We start from the raw sequence: 17,988 nt of genomic DNA, 5'->3' as shown, positions 1-17,988 counted from the left end.
TTTTATGATTTTCTAGGTTGAAATATGTTACATTTTTATTGAACATTCATCTTTTACTATTATAGAGAATATTTGATTTAATTTTTTACGTACGTTGCTAAATGCTTATTATATATGTTCAGAATGACCTTTGTTAAGTATCTTTACTTTAAAATCATAGAATATTTTAAGACATACTGAAAGTAACTGTACACACCGGAATTGTGCTAATAGTGCAAACACCTCTGCTCAGACAGAAATTTCTACTATTGTAGATCCCACGCACTTCAGCTCCTAGAATATTCTGCAGTTGTGTGGTTAAAGTATGAACTTAAGTACATATTTTACTTATTAGCTAAAGTTGCCTAACTTAATTTTACTATCTGTTTGTTGGGTATGAGATATTTGTAATATATATTACTTAATGAGACTGTATCGCCTTCCTTTACCACAATCCATTTAAGGGCACAGTGACCGCAAGTTTCCCAATTTTACCCCTAAGACCTTCTAATACCAAATAATAAAAATAGAGGTTAAAAAGTATGAATAAAGATGTGTAAACGAATAAATAGAGGTAAATAAAAAATAATACTCACAACGACAGGAATAGGAATTCTCTATTGAGAAATATTGCATCACCTGATATGAATAGTAAATACTACATAGGCATAAAAGTTCTCTCCGGCGGGGAATCGAACCCCGGTCTCCCGCGTGACAGGCGGGGATACTGACCACTATACTACCGAAGATGTGTCTACCGTAACGAAAAATTGGTTATAACCCATACGTAACCCAATCAAGCTTCCATAAATATCTTCGACAAACTATAACAATGTTTTCCCACTATACTATAGTTTACATCCTTCTCATATTCTCGATTGAATTTGCCACTGATAATATTTAAAACGTATTTCACAGGAACATACAAGATTATTTTTGAAAATTCCATTCTTTTATCATATGTATCATAGTAACCCGTCTGCACAAAACAGTAAATATACTTTTAATATAATTAAGCATGCATAATGTTTTATAACAATTGTAACCATATTATAATATTTATATTTAGTGGTATTGTTTCGTAAGTCTGCAGATTCAGATGTTCCTACTTATACTAGGTGACAACACTAAGACTTCTATTTTCGTTTGTGGTTTAAGTAATTTTAATGCAATGGGTATTTGTTGGACAGTAACAGTAGCAACTATATATCTGTTTTTAGCTGAAACCACAACGTAGTTTTCATACATTGTGGTCTGTTTAACTGTTAGTCGCTGCACTGGCAAGTTATTCGATTCAATAGGTACCTATACATTTATTATACATATTTACATAATTGGCGAATAATATTCCTTTTTCTTTAGATCATCAGGAATAATACATGTTTTAGTAGGTAAAGTCCCACTCTCTAAAAAATGGATAGGTTTGGATTTTACAAATCAAAAGTTATACCCACCAGCCGGATCTACAAAAAAATGAAATGTATATTTGCAATAAGAATTTATGAAGGCGTTGCTATAAAAAATATATTATGTATGATCTGTCTATAGAACGACTCATTTATAATAATAAATATACAGGGTCTAAGGATTCTCACAAACATTATTATGAGCTCCAAGCATATACCTACAGTGCTTACTACGGATATACTTGTGTCCACCCCAAATATTGATATGTACCTACTCTAGATTTTAAAAATGAAACTTATTTTAATGTTTATACCTATTTGTTTAAGTTCTGTGAATTAGAATGCGTATATAGGTGTTTTGTATTTCTTTTCTCGATTTCTAGTATATAATACATAATACACCTACCTAATACCTACAGAAATAATGAATAGAAAGCTTATCAATAAACTTACTAATTGAATTCTACAATCTATTCGCAGCTTCATATCATATTTAACATTAAGCGTTAGATTTATAACTGTAACTATTTCTCATTGAGTATTAACGGTATTAAAATTGAATAAGAATAAGTTTAAATGTAGGTAATGTTTATTTGCAAGCCTCGGATCAGTCTGTGGGCGCGTGATTCAAGCCTCGCCCACCATGCCTTTACAAGGTAGCAAAAACCGGGCCTTGTGCAACCCACGGTTCAGTTTGGTACATTATGTATTACCTGTATTATAGGCAATACTACCTGCACGTCTAGATACCACTTCGCAAACAGAGAGACACGGCAAATGGCTGGATTTATTTTGTGTGCATGACAGCATTTTCTGACGTCATAAACTTGTTTTTGGTTTCCGTATTTTTGACGTTCTCTCGAAATAAAATAAACTAAACTTCTGCTAAAGTATAAATATTATAATCTTTAATTAATTATAATTAACTGACCTAAGCCCAGTAGCAACTTATTGATAACGTTTTTGACGAATATCGCATGCTAAGCGAGAGTTGCGAGAACAACTATCTATCTATCGACTATCTACTACTACTAGAGAATGTATCTATCGACGATTATCTACTGCTTTAGTTGTAACCACACATACCGTAAACCTATATCTATGTGTGTAAGACATATTTATATACATATCCTATGTATACGATTTCTATATACGTACAAATAATACTACTTATGAAAGTTTAAGACTGCATCATCGACGCAAGAAATTCATTGGGAAAGTTGAACATCGTTAGGGATTTGCATAAACGTGATAAGTTAGCTAGTTTGTATCTAATTAAATGTTTCTATATTTCCATAATGTCTAAGTCTCTTAAAACGAAAAGAATCAAAGTCCTACTCCACCCGCTGGTCAAGTGCAAATTTAGGGACGAAGTGGAATAAAGATAATATAATATAAGATAAAAATGAGCCCATTTACCCTCAGATTGAGGAGGACTTAGGACTTTACAACATGTTTGATAGGTGATTGGTGAACATAGAATTCTTACTGTTTTTGATGATGATTTTTTTACCGTTAAAACTATTTAAGTACAGGTAAATATTATATATTACGCATATTGAAACTCTAATTTTAATCCACTAGGCCATCATTGCTTATATATGGATATATATGTACCTACCTAGTTAATATAGAAATATAAAAATTTAATTCAAATGTCTGCTGATGGTTTTCCCGTTTTGAAATATTTTAAAAAATATTACTCTGTCGGTTATTATAAAGCGCGGACCAGTATTTCAAATAGTACAATGGAAAGTAAAAAACCGTTTAGAAAAACAAGTTTTGATGGCATTTTGTAGGTAGCCCAATTTTTGTTTTCATAAACACCTGTTTTACTGTCATTTCAATGTTTTACTATATGTAAGCCCTCTATCTTTTTCATGAAAAAATCAGGTCATCTTGAATGTAGATAACGATTCACAGTAATTCACAGCAAGACTGGGTTACATTGGGCGCAGCGTATCGCCATAACGTAATGCAAATATACCTCGAACTGGGTGGGTTGGTACTCAGTTTTAAAGGATAATGTTTTGCTGCAAAAGCTACACAAGTTATAGATTTTCTTTGCTTTACCTAAATAAGACTCTATTAAGTCATAATCAGACGTATTTTTATAACATAGGAGTAGCGGACGAGCATGCAGTCCACCTGGTGGGAAGTGGCTACTGCCGCCCATGGTCATCTGTAATTAACTCCTATATTTAATCCTATCTGGACATGAGGTCACGAAAGATGCGCCACTACCCCTGAGGACTAAGCCGGAACGCTTCGGAAAAGTATGTCTCCCTTACCACACCCTTCAAACTAGATCATAGCAGCTTCAAACCAGAATATAGTGCCGCCGGAGTCGAACCGCAAAGGGTTCTACCACCTTTAAATATTGGTTACAATAGTAACACTCCGGATATTGAGGGATATTAAGAAACATAACGAAGTGGCTTAGATCATAAATTCAGGAGATGGGCAGCATCTCTCGTGAAGTTATTACCTAGACTTCGGATAAAAATACAAAACTGAGATACGCCTTCGCATCGCAGAAATCTACGAGCATGAACGCATCGCAAGAATTTGCATTTTCGGTTTTCGCATCGCACGAACAAATCGATTCGTAACGCACACTCCTGCGGAAGGAATGAATTCGATGCAAATGTGGTATCGTGGAAGTATAGCTCTTTCTTTACTATGGTGGAAGTGCCTTGCCGTATGATATCGCATCGCTTTTATTAGCGACGCAGTTTTTTGCATTGCGAATTCGCATCGCGCCGATTCCCAGTTTTGTGTTTTGACCCTATAGCATAATAGTCCTTATTAGGGGAGAGCTTAGTCCAGCTAGATGTACATATATGTAACTTAATACATACGCATTGCTAATTATTTAGAATTAAGTTAAAACGTGTCATGCAATATTTTTACCATTTAAACCAGAGCACGATAACATGACATTGAGGGAATAAGCCAGAAATAGGTGTGACGGTAGAGCCACTGCAGTCGACCCACGAAAGGTTTTTATCACCTTGTAAGTCATATGCAAGTTGATAAATTGATGTAGGTATATGTCAGTCTGTAGGTGTTTAGCTTTCTTATATATTTTACAAGTTTTATCTTTTCTCTTTAATTTTATAAAATTAAACTTATGAGTCTTTGCGAAAGATAAAATTAAAGAGAAAAGATAAAACTTGTAAAATATATAATTATAAAATTTAACAACTGAAAAATTAAATAATTGAAAACTTTTCCTTCCTTCGTTTTTAATTCAACAGTAAGGAATTTATCTGCTTATATTATGTAACCGATATTACCAGATATATATTTTTCGCAAACGGAACCAAGGAGTTGAAAACTTATTTTATTAACAAATGTTTGTTTGGAAAAGAGCTATAAGTGTGAGCAAATGTTTAATTTAAGAGACTTACATTCCAGGAAATATTATTAATATGTTGATCAAAAGATCGAGATGCTGTGAATCATGTTTTCGTCATTTAGCCTTCTATCAATGAGTCCAGCTCGCGGTTCAATGTAAATTAGTAAATGTGCACCTAGCAAGTCTTACGTTATGCAGGCAAATTAAGTAACATTCGATGTACCATTTTTGGTGTGAGTCCGACAGCGAGATGTGAGCGCTTACGTGTCGTGAAGGTCTGGTGGGCGACGCGATACGGCGTCAAGGTGTAGGGGGGCACGGCGCCGGCGCAGGCTCACAATCCGCGAGCCAGTTGCGAGCAGCGCGCGCGCCCGCGACATCCGACACGAACGACTCTCGCGATTAGTTTACCTTACATTACATGGCAAAAGTTTGTTATTTTTAAAGTATGTGTTAATTTCCTATAAGTACCGTGTTTAAGACTATTTAATCGTAATAATTTAAGAATCTCCGTAAAGTAAGATAGTTCGTAAAATTTATATTATTCACGCAAAATAGTGGGACCAAAATGACAATAAAAAATAAAAAGACTAAACAATCAAATACGTCCGAAGTGACTTCGACGAGTGCAACGAGTAGTGTGCAGAAGACCAGCAAATCTACATCGGTGCAGAAGAGCAGCAACACTTTGCAGAAGGTCAGCTCGTCTGGTAAGAAAGTTCGTTATATCGAAGTGAAGGTTGAGGAGGATGATCCCCTGATGATAACAGACGTAACTGACCATGCGTCTATAAGCGGCTCTACCATATCGGAGCATTACAACAGCCATCCGCATTACATCATTACGGAGGCTCCGTCAATGACAGATTTGTCTCAGATAAGATCTCAAGAACATTTCGTAAGCGACATGGCTCAAGCTAATACAGGAGAGTTTATATCGAGTTCTGTGTTACAAGAATCTTCTGCATCACACCAGCAGAGCTCTAAGAGCGAAAGGATTGAATCGTCTTCAACTTCAATTCAGCAATCTGGATCTAGTCACAGTCAATCGTTTGACAGAACAGCAGACTCTTCTGTAAATAATCAAACGCTCAATACAGCTTTTATTGATAACAGTAGAAACAGTAACGCCTTTTTGTCGAGATCTCAGGGTGCTAATGCTACTGATTTATTAATTCAATCTGAAAGGCAGAATTTAATGAATACACAGTCAACTCATCAGACTGTGGATTCTCAACAAAATGTAAAGAGAAATGTATCTAGTACATCTGATACAAAAAATATTAACACACGCGAGAGAGAAAACTATAAAAATAGCCCTGTAGCTCCAAAACGAAATGTTAAATCAGATTCTTCAAATTTTTACGGGTGGGATGATAGGGTTGATACTAATGCGCAGACAAAAGAGTACACCAGCACTACACAAACGAGTGAATCTAAGAGCAGTAGCGTAGCGAAATCATCATCATCATCGTATGTTGTTGAAATAGTTGACGGAAAAGAACGTATCATTGATAGCTCAAAGCGAGAATGGGGTGATTCTCAAGAGCATGCTAAAAAAGAAGCCTATGCTAGTGTTAGTGGTACTGGAATTAAACCAACATCTGTTCACAGCATTGATAATTATGACATGAAATCTAAATATGATACTGGTAAAGATGGTCAAAAACCCACAAGTGAAATGATGATCAAAGAAGATTCAAAACTTATTAAGGACGGAAAACAAGTAACAGCTCATGAGAGCATTATGTCTCAGAAAGATAACTCGAAGCTGCAACAATTCACCTCTACTCAAGGTCAGCTAACATCTCAAGATCAATATCAATCAAACATTACGTCTGAAGATGCTATTCATACAATTAAAAATATACAAAACCAAACAAATGCAAAAAACGTAACACAGCAACATCTTAGCTCTACCCAAGAACACTTGACATCTCAAGATCAATATCAATCTAACATTACATGTAAAGATACTATTCACACAAATAAGAATGTACAAAAGCAAACTAATGAAAGAAATGTCATACAAAGCGACAAAGTTACAAATGAAACGTCTGACACTGTAAGGCGTAATATGCAATCGACAGATTCTTCTAATTTTTATGGGTATGATTCTACTATACAGAATCAATTAAAGAAAGTAGGTGATATTTTGCAAGTTAGCGACACAGAAAACCTTAACTATTCTACAAAGATAATGAAGAGCAATACAAGTAGCGCTCAACAAGCATCTACATCCTCTTACGTGTTTGAAGTAGTTGATGGACAGCAAAGAGTTGTCGATAGCTCTCATAGAGAATGGGGTGATAATAAGGAGCATGCTACATATGAAAAAAGTCACAATATTAGTGGTACTGGCATTAAACCACAGCATGAGTATAGTCGGCATGTATTAGATAAGGAATCTTATTATGATACTGGCAAAGACGGAATACCCAAAAGTGCCACTCAAATATCGGAAGAGTCTGTTTTATACAAGGATGGAAAAGAAATAGCTTCTACTAGCAATAAATATGCTGGCGATTTTACTAAAAAACGAGCTATCACTGATCATGTAGACAAAGAAGATGTGCATAATAGACGTATGATTGATACTATTGATGAATCTGTGCACTCTGACACACGTGACACACAGACTACGTCTGATATTCAATCTCATACTCGTGATGTTAAGGATGTTAGTAAAACTACCGATTTCATTACCAGTGAAAAAGAAACTTTATCAAAGGAAACATCCTCGACCACAAAATCGACTAAGGATACCCTAACAACATATGAGAGAAGCACTGGAACATGGAATGGAAAGTTCACTTACGAAAAGGATGACGATAGACCAAAACGTCCCAAAGAAATGTCTCCGTTTGGTAGGCCTGAACAACCAAGGCATCATCTTAAACGACAAGATACTGAGGAAAACATAATTCTGTCATCGAGAGACATTAAAGATTTCACATCTATCAGCGATCTACGTAAGATCATTCAGACATCACAATCTAACAAAGATGTCACAGTAAGTAACAAGAACATTGTTATAAGAAGAAATATAGACGACAGAATTCTAAAGGAAATCATTGATACTGTTAAAAAGTATCCTTTTAAACGAATTGAAAAAGTTACTTACGGTACTAAAATAAACGAGGACGTAAAAGATCTGTACGAAGGATTAGATACTGAACAAACAACAGTAGTCAACACCAGTAGCGCTGATACGATAAAGAAATCATTTGAAGTCGAGAAGACTAGAAGTCAAATTGAAGTGACTCGGTACATTACCGAAAATGGCATTACTAGAAAAGAAACTACATACGAGGATGCAAAAGAAGATGAGAAAATAAAGACGGACGTTTTTGTCGACAACAGCTCGTTAGACGTCAGAAAATTGGTAAGTAGAATTTGATTTTTATTGTAATAAGATTGGAGTAGCAAAGTAGCATGGAACCTACCTGATGGTAAATGGACACTGCCGTCCATGGACGTCTGTGAACAACTCAATATACAAAATATTCTATCTGAAGCCTATCACAGATGCTTTGCCACTCTTGAGGACTAAGATGGTTGCCTCATATCTATATTAACCGGTATCTATATACTTCCATTCCATTCCATTCCATTGACGACCCGCGTGGCGGAGCGGCCACCATACCGGTCTGACGCGCAAGGGGTCCCGGGTTCGATCCCCGGCCAGACAGATATTTAAATGATGAATTTAGATTTCTGTTTCTGGGTCTGGGTGTTTGTGAATTTGTCTATGTATGTGTCCATGGCACCCACGACACAGGGAATCCTAGTGTGGGCTGTGAGTGTAGAAAGCGTTTCTTTTTTTTTTTCCATACGAAGGCTGCTTCACGATTCAAAATATAAAACGAATTTTCTTGACTAAACATTGGTTTTATTAACGTTGTCTATTTTAGAAGGATGTCACAACGAAAGATATACGCGAATACGACGTGGTAGACCGTGCGATCACCGATACCACGACGAAAGACACTGTCGTCAGCTCCGTCTACGATGAAACGATCATCGATGACAGGAAAACCGTGCGAGACGACAGAACCACCATCGAAGAGACCGTCTACAAGGATGAGACCAGGCCAAGAGGCGGCCCCAAGAAACCAGAGAAAGTTAGCAAAGAACAATGCATTTGTGAAATTTGCACTTGTGGGTAAGTCAATCTTCATTATTATGTACTAATATAACATTACATCTACGTTTCCTAACTTTTGTGCAATATTTAAACATGTGCGATAATTATATTAGAGATAACTTTGCATTTAAGTAATACTTACTTGACTATTACGCCACTACGTTTCATATAAAAATTGCGAATATTTGATTAAATTTGCGATAAAATCAGATGATGATAATAATCATACGACAATTAAAGTAGCGTAATGTATTAAAGATAACTAACTCCAAAAACTTACCTTAAATAATCTACCTATCTACTTTAAATAAAGTTAAATAAAATTGAAAGTTGAGAAATATACTATGATTTCTATACTTTACTTTATTTCATAAGAATAAAGTAAAGTATAGAAAGATATACTTACCCTAAATAATAAAGATAAACCAAGCAGGTTATAAGTAATACTTTATTAAAATATATTTCCATTTATGAGTTAATTAACGTTTTCGTGTTAATATACATATGTGAAAAAAGTGCTTTTTATCGTTTTCTAATTTACTCGTCTACTCAGAAGTATGACTTTTGTGGAGGTTATTCAAACGTTTATTCCGCGACCATGAATTAATAGACTGCATTGTGAAATGACTGCGGGTCATTTTAGTACAAATTGTTGAACAAAAATAACTCTTTTGTGCGTATTTTTATATGTGTGATATATTTTATACTAGCTGAGTAGTAGTAGTAGTTTTTGAGCCATGAATTTCTTGAATTGAACTTTGTTTGTTTCATTACAATGAAACAAACAAAGATTTCCTCTTTATAATATTAGTATAGACAAAGTTTAATATAGGCATGAACATTACTTACGGGAACATAGATTAGTTATCTATATTCGCGAAATCGAATACAATTAATATAATATTAAGTACGTTTTTAATATACAGGGTCTGTCGTTAATAATGGATAACCCGTAAACTGGAGTTGGTTTGGATGTGAAACTGTAAGAAAATCGTATCTTCTTGCCAGGGATTCTAACCATGTGAAAATGGCGTAGCCTTTTATACTTTTTTATAAATTTCCCTACTTTTTTCATTTATTCAGTTACCATTTCATCAAATTTAGGTATTTCTGTGTGATATTTTTAGTATTATACTCCTGAAGACGTGTATTATCTAATTTTAGTAAAATTTACAGGTGTTTTTAGCGTTAAATATTATCAAAATCATCTTTTTATGCCTTTTTTAAACTATTTTTTTCTTTATCTCAACTTTTGATAATTTACTGTGGAAAAAAAAGTACGGCGCTATAGCTGCCCATGATCTTAATAAATTGTCTAGTATGTGTAGATTCTAAAAAGGTATTACAATGTGTACTTTACAAGCAATATTAAGTTACAGGAGCGAGATCATAATCAAGGTCAGAATTTTGATTGTCCAAGTATTTTTATAAATGTTTATAAAACTTCGTCATAATGATTTTATTCTACCAAGATTCTTTACACAAACACTATCGGGCCACTAATAAGGATTTTCAGAAGAAAAAGAGGTTGTTTTTAGTAAAAAAAATATTTTATCAATAACTTAAACTAAATGCTCGAAGTGCCCTCCGCCGGCAGAAATACACGCTCTACATCGCCTAATAAAAGATCTTTTAATCCGACGCGCGATAACCAACTTCTTCAATTTTACTTGCTGCTACTTGAATGCGCGCACGCAAATCTTGTTGAGTGTTTGTGTAAAGAATCTTGGTAGAATAAAATCATTATGACGAAGTTTTATAAACATTTATAAAAATACTTGGACAATCAAAATTCTGACCTTGATTATGATCTCGCTCCTATAACTTAATATTGCTTGTAAAGTACACATTGTAATACCTTTTTAGAATCTACACATACTAGACAATTTATTAAGATCATGGGCAGCTATAGCGCCGTACTTTTTTTTTCACAGTAAATTATCAAAAGTTGAGATAAAGAAAAAAATAGTTTAAAAAAGGCATAAAAAGATGATTTTGATAATATTTAACGCTAAAAACACCTGTAAATTGTACTAAAATTAGATAATACACGTCTTCAGGAGTATAATACTAAAAATATCACACAGAAATACCTAAATTTGATGAAATGGCAACTGAATAAATGAAAAAAGTAGGGAAATTTATAAAAAAGTATAAAAGGCTACGCCATTTTCACATGGTTAGAATCCCTGGCAAGAAGATACGATTTTCTTACAGTTTCACATCCAAACCAACTCCAGTTTACGGGTTATCCATTATTAACGACAGACCCTGTATGTAGTGATTATATAAGATTTTTTTATAATAATTTCGATGCAAAATTGTAGCAATATCTCGTTTAAAACTTTCGAGATAAGATCTGAAAGGTGTGTTGATTCCTGATATGACGATTATACAATATGTAATATAGATTTGATAAATAATATTACGAGTATAAACAAGATAACATTTCTAGTAGGTATTACAATACAACTAAGATTTATCACATTTTGGATAAATGCCAAAAAGTCAAGTGTCTTAAACAATGCAAATGCAATACAATTATAGATTTTATAAATACACTTCTTCTCGAAATAAACAATGCCTGAAATACAGATAAATTAAAGACTTTTTCAAATATCATAATTATAAGTTAGGTAATGATAATAAATGTTAGGATTATTGATTTACTATGTAATACGGGCTCATATCATAATCCTTAAGCATCACGTCAAACTAAATGTAGAATTTTATTATTTGAGATAATTTGTAAACGATAATTAACTATGGCTTCTAAGGACGTATTATATCCTTTTAGTTCAAAAACCAAATAACACAAAACATTTTAAGAATGAACCAACGTTTCACAATGAATCAAGTCACATTGCAACAACGTGCATGGCCGTACCACCTGTAATATTTATAAACGGCGTAGTCACGTGTAGCTTCATACATGTTAAATAAGACGTGTTATTGACGGATTTTATGTTTGCGTTTTTTCCCTTGTTCTACTCTGGACAAAATAGCGTAGGTTATAAAAGTCCTGTCAAATCGGTTTAAATAGTTTCTAAATATAGTTTATGTAGGTACTACCACTAAGTTTTCACTTTTTAAGCGATTTCCTTAAGGAGGATATAATTAATTCAGATAGTCTTTCTAATATGTAAACGTTTCGGGAAAAGAGTTTTAATTTAATTCATGAACTAAAGAATACAATGCTTGCAATACTATCAAAATGAACGAATAACAATATAATCGATATCGATACTTCAAATCAAACTATTGAATATCGTTACTTGTTTATTTCTCTTGGGGTCCATTGCCAATTACAAGTCATGAAAAAATAGTGCCAAAGTTCATTTTTACCTTCGGCTTTTACTCTACACACATTCCATTCTTACTTTTTAAGATATAACCAATAAAAAGAACAACATATTATCAAGTTACGAGTAATAAATATAATCTTATCTAACAGATGTGACGTATAATATACATAATACGCTTAAAATACACGTACTGAATAGAAAAGCCAGGCCGGCTTTAGCAGGTAGCAGGTACCGGCAGGTAAACAGCCTCCAAGGTATTATCCGTCATAAGAACTAGTAACCTAGAAGGGAATGTAAAAAATCGAAGTCATGTGATAATCTATATTGATCGATATTCCATTTTCTGGACGCGTTAATTTATAAATTCTTTACCGCTATAAATTCTGGTATCATTTTGACGTACATGTTGGCTTAAAGTTTATTTAAGTAGAATGAAATGATGATTTAGAGTTATTTTTAAGCGAGAACGACTTTCGAAATCTTCTTTTTCAACCATACGTTGCTTGACCGGGCATATCTCTTGGATGCCTTCCATTTTATTGTTTAATTTGATCTTTACATTATTCGTAATAATCTCTTGTCGACTGATAGAGTTTCTACAGTTAGTCAAGAGTCACTACAGTTATTGTAGTATTTTTTCTTCATTACTTATAGTCCTTAGATGCTCTGTAAGCTTTCATCTTGTCCATCTGAATCTTTGTTCATAGGGCAAACAGCAAATCTCCATTCGAAAAGTAGAAAAGAAAAAATGTTTACAATGCCTGTTTATTCGAATTCGAACACATGATTTGTGGCAATTTTGGCTAAGTGCCTAATTCGAAAATTTTTAGCGGTTGACCTTCAATTATTTTTTAGTACCGGCCATTCACCATTCTCATTAACAATGCGTGTATGTATGACGTAGGACCATACAGTATTGGTGTAATAAATAAAATTTTATTGGAATCAACAACTAAAGTTGGTAAAGAATAAGCAGTGAGTCATGTTCCAGTGGTACTTGCCTTATATATAACCACCTACTCGGGCGTAGGTAGAACCTCACTCGAAACTGTCATTAGTGCTGTCCTCAATCGTAAACTCGTTTAGATAGTCTGGCAATTTCAACTTTACACTGCTACGAAAGGAATAATGTACAAAACGTAACTACATTTGAGTTAATGAACTTGCTATCTTCTTTACAGCTTTCCTTTTAACTTTATTCTCTTATAATCTTGTTGCTTATCAAAGAATTACTGCTCTAGGCACGGGTTCCTCTCATGAAAGTATAAAGTAGAAATTAAAGGTATATTCCTTCTATCGTTAATGTAAGCAGTGATAGCCTAGTGGTTAAGAAACGCGGCCTCTCGATCGAGGGGTCCGAGGTTCAAATCCCAGGCACGCACCTCTGATTTTCAAATTTATGTGCGTATTAGAAATTAATTATCACTTGCTTAAACGGTGAAGGAAAACATCGTGAGGAAACCTGCATACCTGAGAGATAAAAATCTTAAAGGTATGTGAAGTCTACCAATACGCACTTGGCCAGCGCGGTAGACTATGGCCTAATCCTTCTCATTCTGAGAGGAGACCCGTGCCCAGCAGTGGGACAGTAATGGGTTGATGATGATGATGATGATGATGTTAATGTAAGGATTCCCAAAATGCATGCTTTTAAAATACCAATGAGTATGACGCCGAACCTTTATAGAAATTGAGGGTTTCCTAAAACGATATTCAATTCATATGAAAAATGCGCGCGTTACGTTGTTGTAAATGTTGTTGTTGCATTACGTTGACATTATTGATTTTATCTTTGTTATTCTACTTTCGCTTTTTCAAGATATGTATTTGTGAAATACAAAATATGTTAAAACTGTTTAACATCCCACGTGATATTTGTCAACAATCCAGTCTATAACATAGAAGGGTACGATACGGTTCGATCCAGATCTAGTCTGGATCTGACTATTTCTGTATGGTGTGAGTCTTTTGTGTGTCCATGGCACCCACAATACTTATATAGAGAATTCGAACATAAAAATACAAAGAAATAAATCTTTATTATCATAATTTATTTCATGAGAATGCATTTGTGAAACGTGGTAATAAAAACGATAATAATACAACAATGAAAAATTATATTTCTTAAACGCCGGAACAGGATCGATAAAAAACAAAGCCAAAGTGCTTTTGTAAGCTCTCATGAGGTCATTAGTGTACAAAAAATACCGAACATTGGATAGGAATGCTTAGCATGAAAATGCCTGATAAAATTAAATTCTTTACAAGTTTTCGCGTCATTAGATAAGGTTTAGTCACTGTTTTGTTGAAGTAATGGTTAGATAACGCAGTGAAACTATGCGAGAAGTTACATAACGAATGTTTACAAAAATAGATGTATTGTTTGGAGATCCTTGCTAGGAAAATGACTTGGATTTCTAAAAAAAATCTAAATAAGACATAGACGTGATTTGACGACACCGGTCAAGAAAGAAGGTCCTTAATCTTCTAAAATTGCAATAATGAGACAATGGTTATATTGTAGCGCTCGCCCACTTGCCAATCCTCAACAAGCTGTTACCAATTCAAACGTATAGCTAGAGTGTTTTGTTTTTTTGTATTTGCAAGCGCTTCTGGCCGTTCTGATGGATTTTTGCCAAATCAAAGAGAATTTTCCGCAAGCGCTTACGATGTGTACACACGTTTGTGCGTAAAGATTTGGAGATTGCAGCAAATGCCACGGGCGCGGCATTAAAATTACGTATGATTTAAAACAAATATCTACTTATAACATTAAGAGATTTTCACGTTTTTAGTATTGTGGTTGTGTAACCGCTCGCGCACGATGCTCGGTTACTTGAATTTGGATGCTCGCATGAGCATGATGCTCGCTGTGTATTTCTTTTACACACACACGCATAAGAATATCGCTTGAAAGGAATATATGCTTTCCCCTACGTGACGATTTCTACAATTTTACTCCTACCGCAAACCGCGATAAGGAACTTAGTTCCAATAATAGAGGCAACATATTTCGTAGACTAAATACGGTTGAGTAGGCGCGACCTGTGCTATTTAGCCACCTACGGTTACGCATTATATGCAATCGAAACTAGTTTAAATTTCGTAGGCGACTATATGACAAACTTCTTGAATTAACTTACAACTTGCTGTATGTGTGTTAATAGATAATGCAATATGACAAATATTATCAAATCTTCAGAGATAAGTGTCTCCGCTTATCATGATGTAAGTATACACAATACACATATGTGTATTGTGTGTGTACACAATACACATATGTGTATTGTGTATACCTGTTTTTGAATGGTAATAATGCAGGTATATAAAAGATACATTCTTCTGAGAATAAATATTACTTACACACATAAAAGTGACACTTACTTACATAAGGATGTAATTGTCATTTTTGCGTTTTAATGGGTTTCTCGAGTTTTTTTTTTATTTTATGAATCTTCAAGCATACAGTTACTACTAGAACAGAGGTTCTGGTAGTAACTGTATGCTTGGACAATACTACCAGAACGGAGGTTCTGGTAGTATTATTATCGTCACGGTTCAAGCGCTAAATAGTATGATAAGGTAGAGCCCTTACAGTGACAGTGGTGTCATCGTCGAACAACAAAGAGTTCTACCACCATCAAGTTAGAATGTGTTGACAATTTCTTTGATTGATAATTTCAAAACAGCTGTTGAAAGTTCATTGCGAAAAACACTTACGGCTTAATATTAACTTGGAGGTTTACTTTTAACGAGGTAAATCACGCACGATCGGATATATCGTTTCAAAATCAGATTAATTTTGAAGGAAATTGCATAACTCATTAAACGAGTTTATGTTCGGAATACTGACACATATTTTATTTATCTGTTCTTAATTGGTTGCATATTGCCATATTTTTCTTATCAGAATAATATTAATCACTGGGCTAATTGGGTCTGTAGAAATAACTTATGCATCATCAGTAAATTATTTGGTACTTTTTAAGGGTGTTCGTCCACCAGAGATGTGAGAGGAAGCTAAACTATGGATGAATGATGAACTAAGCTACGAATCTATCATTAAGATCGCACGGTTTTTGTTGAACGAAATTTAATTGGCTGAAAATCGTTTATTGGCCATACAAATCTATAGCTTAGCTACCTCGCACATCCCTGGTGGAAAGGCACCCTAATATCTAATTGAAGTCTTCTCTCATGAGAAAGGAATGTGAAGTATTAAGACCATATTCTATAACGCTGGCCAAGTGCGCGTTGAGAGCTTTATGAAGAATTTTCAAGTTGTATTCGGTTCGTTGCTATTTTTCCTTCAATTTTTCGAAGTGCGAAATAATTTTTGAGGATTCGCATAAATTCGGAATTTTAAAGCTGCGTATTTTTGGGTTCAGACCCAAACTTTAGAACGTGTGAAACAGAATCTCACATAATATAATAATAATAATATGTATTAAAATAAGACAAAAATGTACTTACTTTTTTAGCCGTTATATTTTACAAAGGTGATTATGTTATACTATCTTACAACTTCATAATCATACACATTGGTAATATATTTTTTAACTTTTCAAACGCGGCAGACTTGAAGACATCAGGGTAGAGTCATCATAATTTGCTCGTAAACCAGTTTTTATGAAGCCTTCGGTGGTATTCATACATAATATAGCCAGAGCCGGTATTCCTGTAGAATGTGTGATTCGCGGTGAGTTAAGTACCCAAATAACTTTGAAGACAGAATGGCAAATGTTATTTTCGTATAATTTGCACTGTACGTCGTGATTTGAATATAAGTAAGTGAATATAAGGAATACGTATGTCAAATTAAATGAATTAAGTACATCACGTAACAGATTTTAAAGTAGGCAATCGTAAGTAAGAATCCTAATTTTTAATTTTGTATGTAAGTTTAACCAGGCAAATAAGTCCCTTGGTTTCCTGTAGAGTTTTTTCCGAAAACATTTCTTCCAACCAAAACCATAGAGAAAATTACAGCTACTTTGACCTCTTCCATTCCATTTATTTGTATAGATTTACATTTCGTCTTCATATAATACGTATGTGTATTACCTATGTAGATGACATTCTTTCGATGTGTTTGAACAGGTTTCCGTAAATGTCTGGCGGTGTGCATAAGTATTCGGTGTGTGGCGTGAATATTGTGTACTTTGTATGTCATTACGCATACAAAGATTTGGAGGTATCAAGAGAAACGATAATAGTATACTAAACCTACAGTTTACTTAAAGGATACATTTTAAACCCACAGTTTATTTAAATATATCGTCATTTCTGCAATGAAAGCGACTCTACAACCGTCACAAAGTAGAAAGAAATTGTTTAAGATACTTTTTTTTTGTAAAATAAGGTTTTGAAAAGGTCTTATGTACTTAAGTGTTTAAGATAATAATTACTGGCTTAATGTGTATATGGCTGTCTGATACTAGAAAAGACAAAAGAATTCTATACTAACTCAGTATTAAATTTACCAGAAATTAGGCTCTGTCTGGCAATAGGTAATAAAGTTTCTCACATACCTACATAGATTTTGAAAAGAAAAAAACATAAGCAGATTTCATTTTTTTCAAAACAGTTATTAGTTTAAAAAACGACAAGGTCGAAGCGTCATTTGGCGTCTCTAAATAGCGAAAAGCTAACAGGTAAATATTTAGCCGGACGTGACTTTAAAAGCCAAATACGAACCTGCCCGAAAGCTTGACAAATGGAAATCCTGTAAAAATATCGAATACTTTTCAAAAAATACAAGATTAGAGTATTATTTGTCGTCTCTAAATG

The 17,988-nt window shown here is 34.1% G+C and overlaps 1 protein-coding gene and 1 non-coding gene across 2 annotated transcripts in view; one reads left to right on the top strand and one right to left on the bottom strand.

Moving 5' to 3' along the window:
- Positions 1-656: 656 nt before the first annotated feature.
- On the bottom strand, positions 657-728 carry TRNAD-GUC (transfer RNA aspartic acid (anticodon GUC)). The gene has a single exon. It is a non-coding gene; the product is annotated as a tRNA-Asp (tRNA).
- Positions 729-5,104: 4,376 nt separating this feature from the next.
- Positions 5,105-17,988, top strand: part of Sdb (SAXO downstream of blistered) — a 41,671-nt gene continuing 28,787 nt past the window's right edge. Inside the window, exons 1-2 of the mRNA XM_073086994.1 lie at positions 5,105-8,131; positions 8,661-8,911. Coding sequence (XP_072943095.1) covers positions 5,315-8,131; positions 8,661-8,911 — 3,068 coding nt within the window. The 5' untranslated portion in view covers positions 5,105-5,314. The remainder of the gene's footprint in view (positions 8,132-8,660; positions 8,912-17,988) is intronic.

Source organism: Epargyreus clarus, unplaced genomic scaffold, assembly GCF_041222505.1.
Source record: "Epargyreus clarus isolate Ecla_fem2 unplaced genomic scaffold, WU_Ecla_fem_2.2 ptg000024l, whole genome shotgun sequence".
NCBI classification, from domain to species: Eukaryota; Metazoa; Arthropoda; class Insecta; order Lepidoptera; family Hesperiidae; genus Epargyreus; species Epargyreus clarus.
Note: the sequence above shows the minus strand (reverse complement) of the source record. Positions and strands in the feature narration are given on the sequence as shown.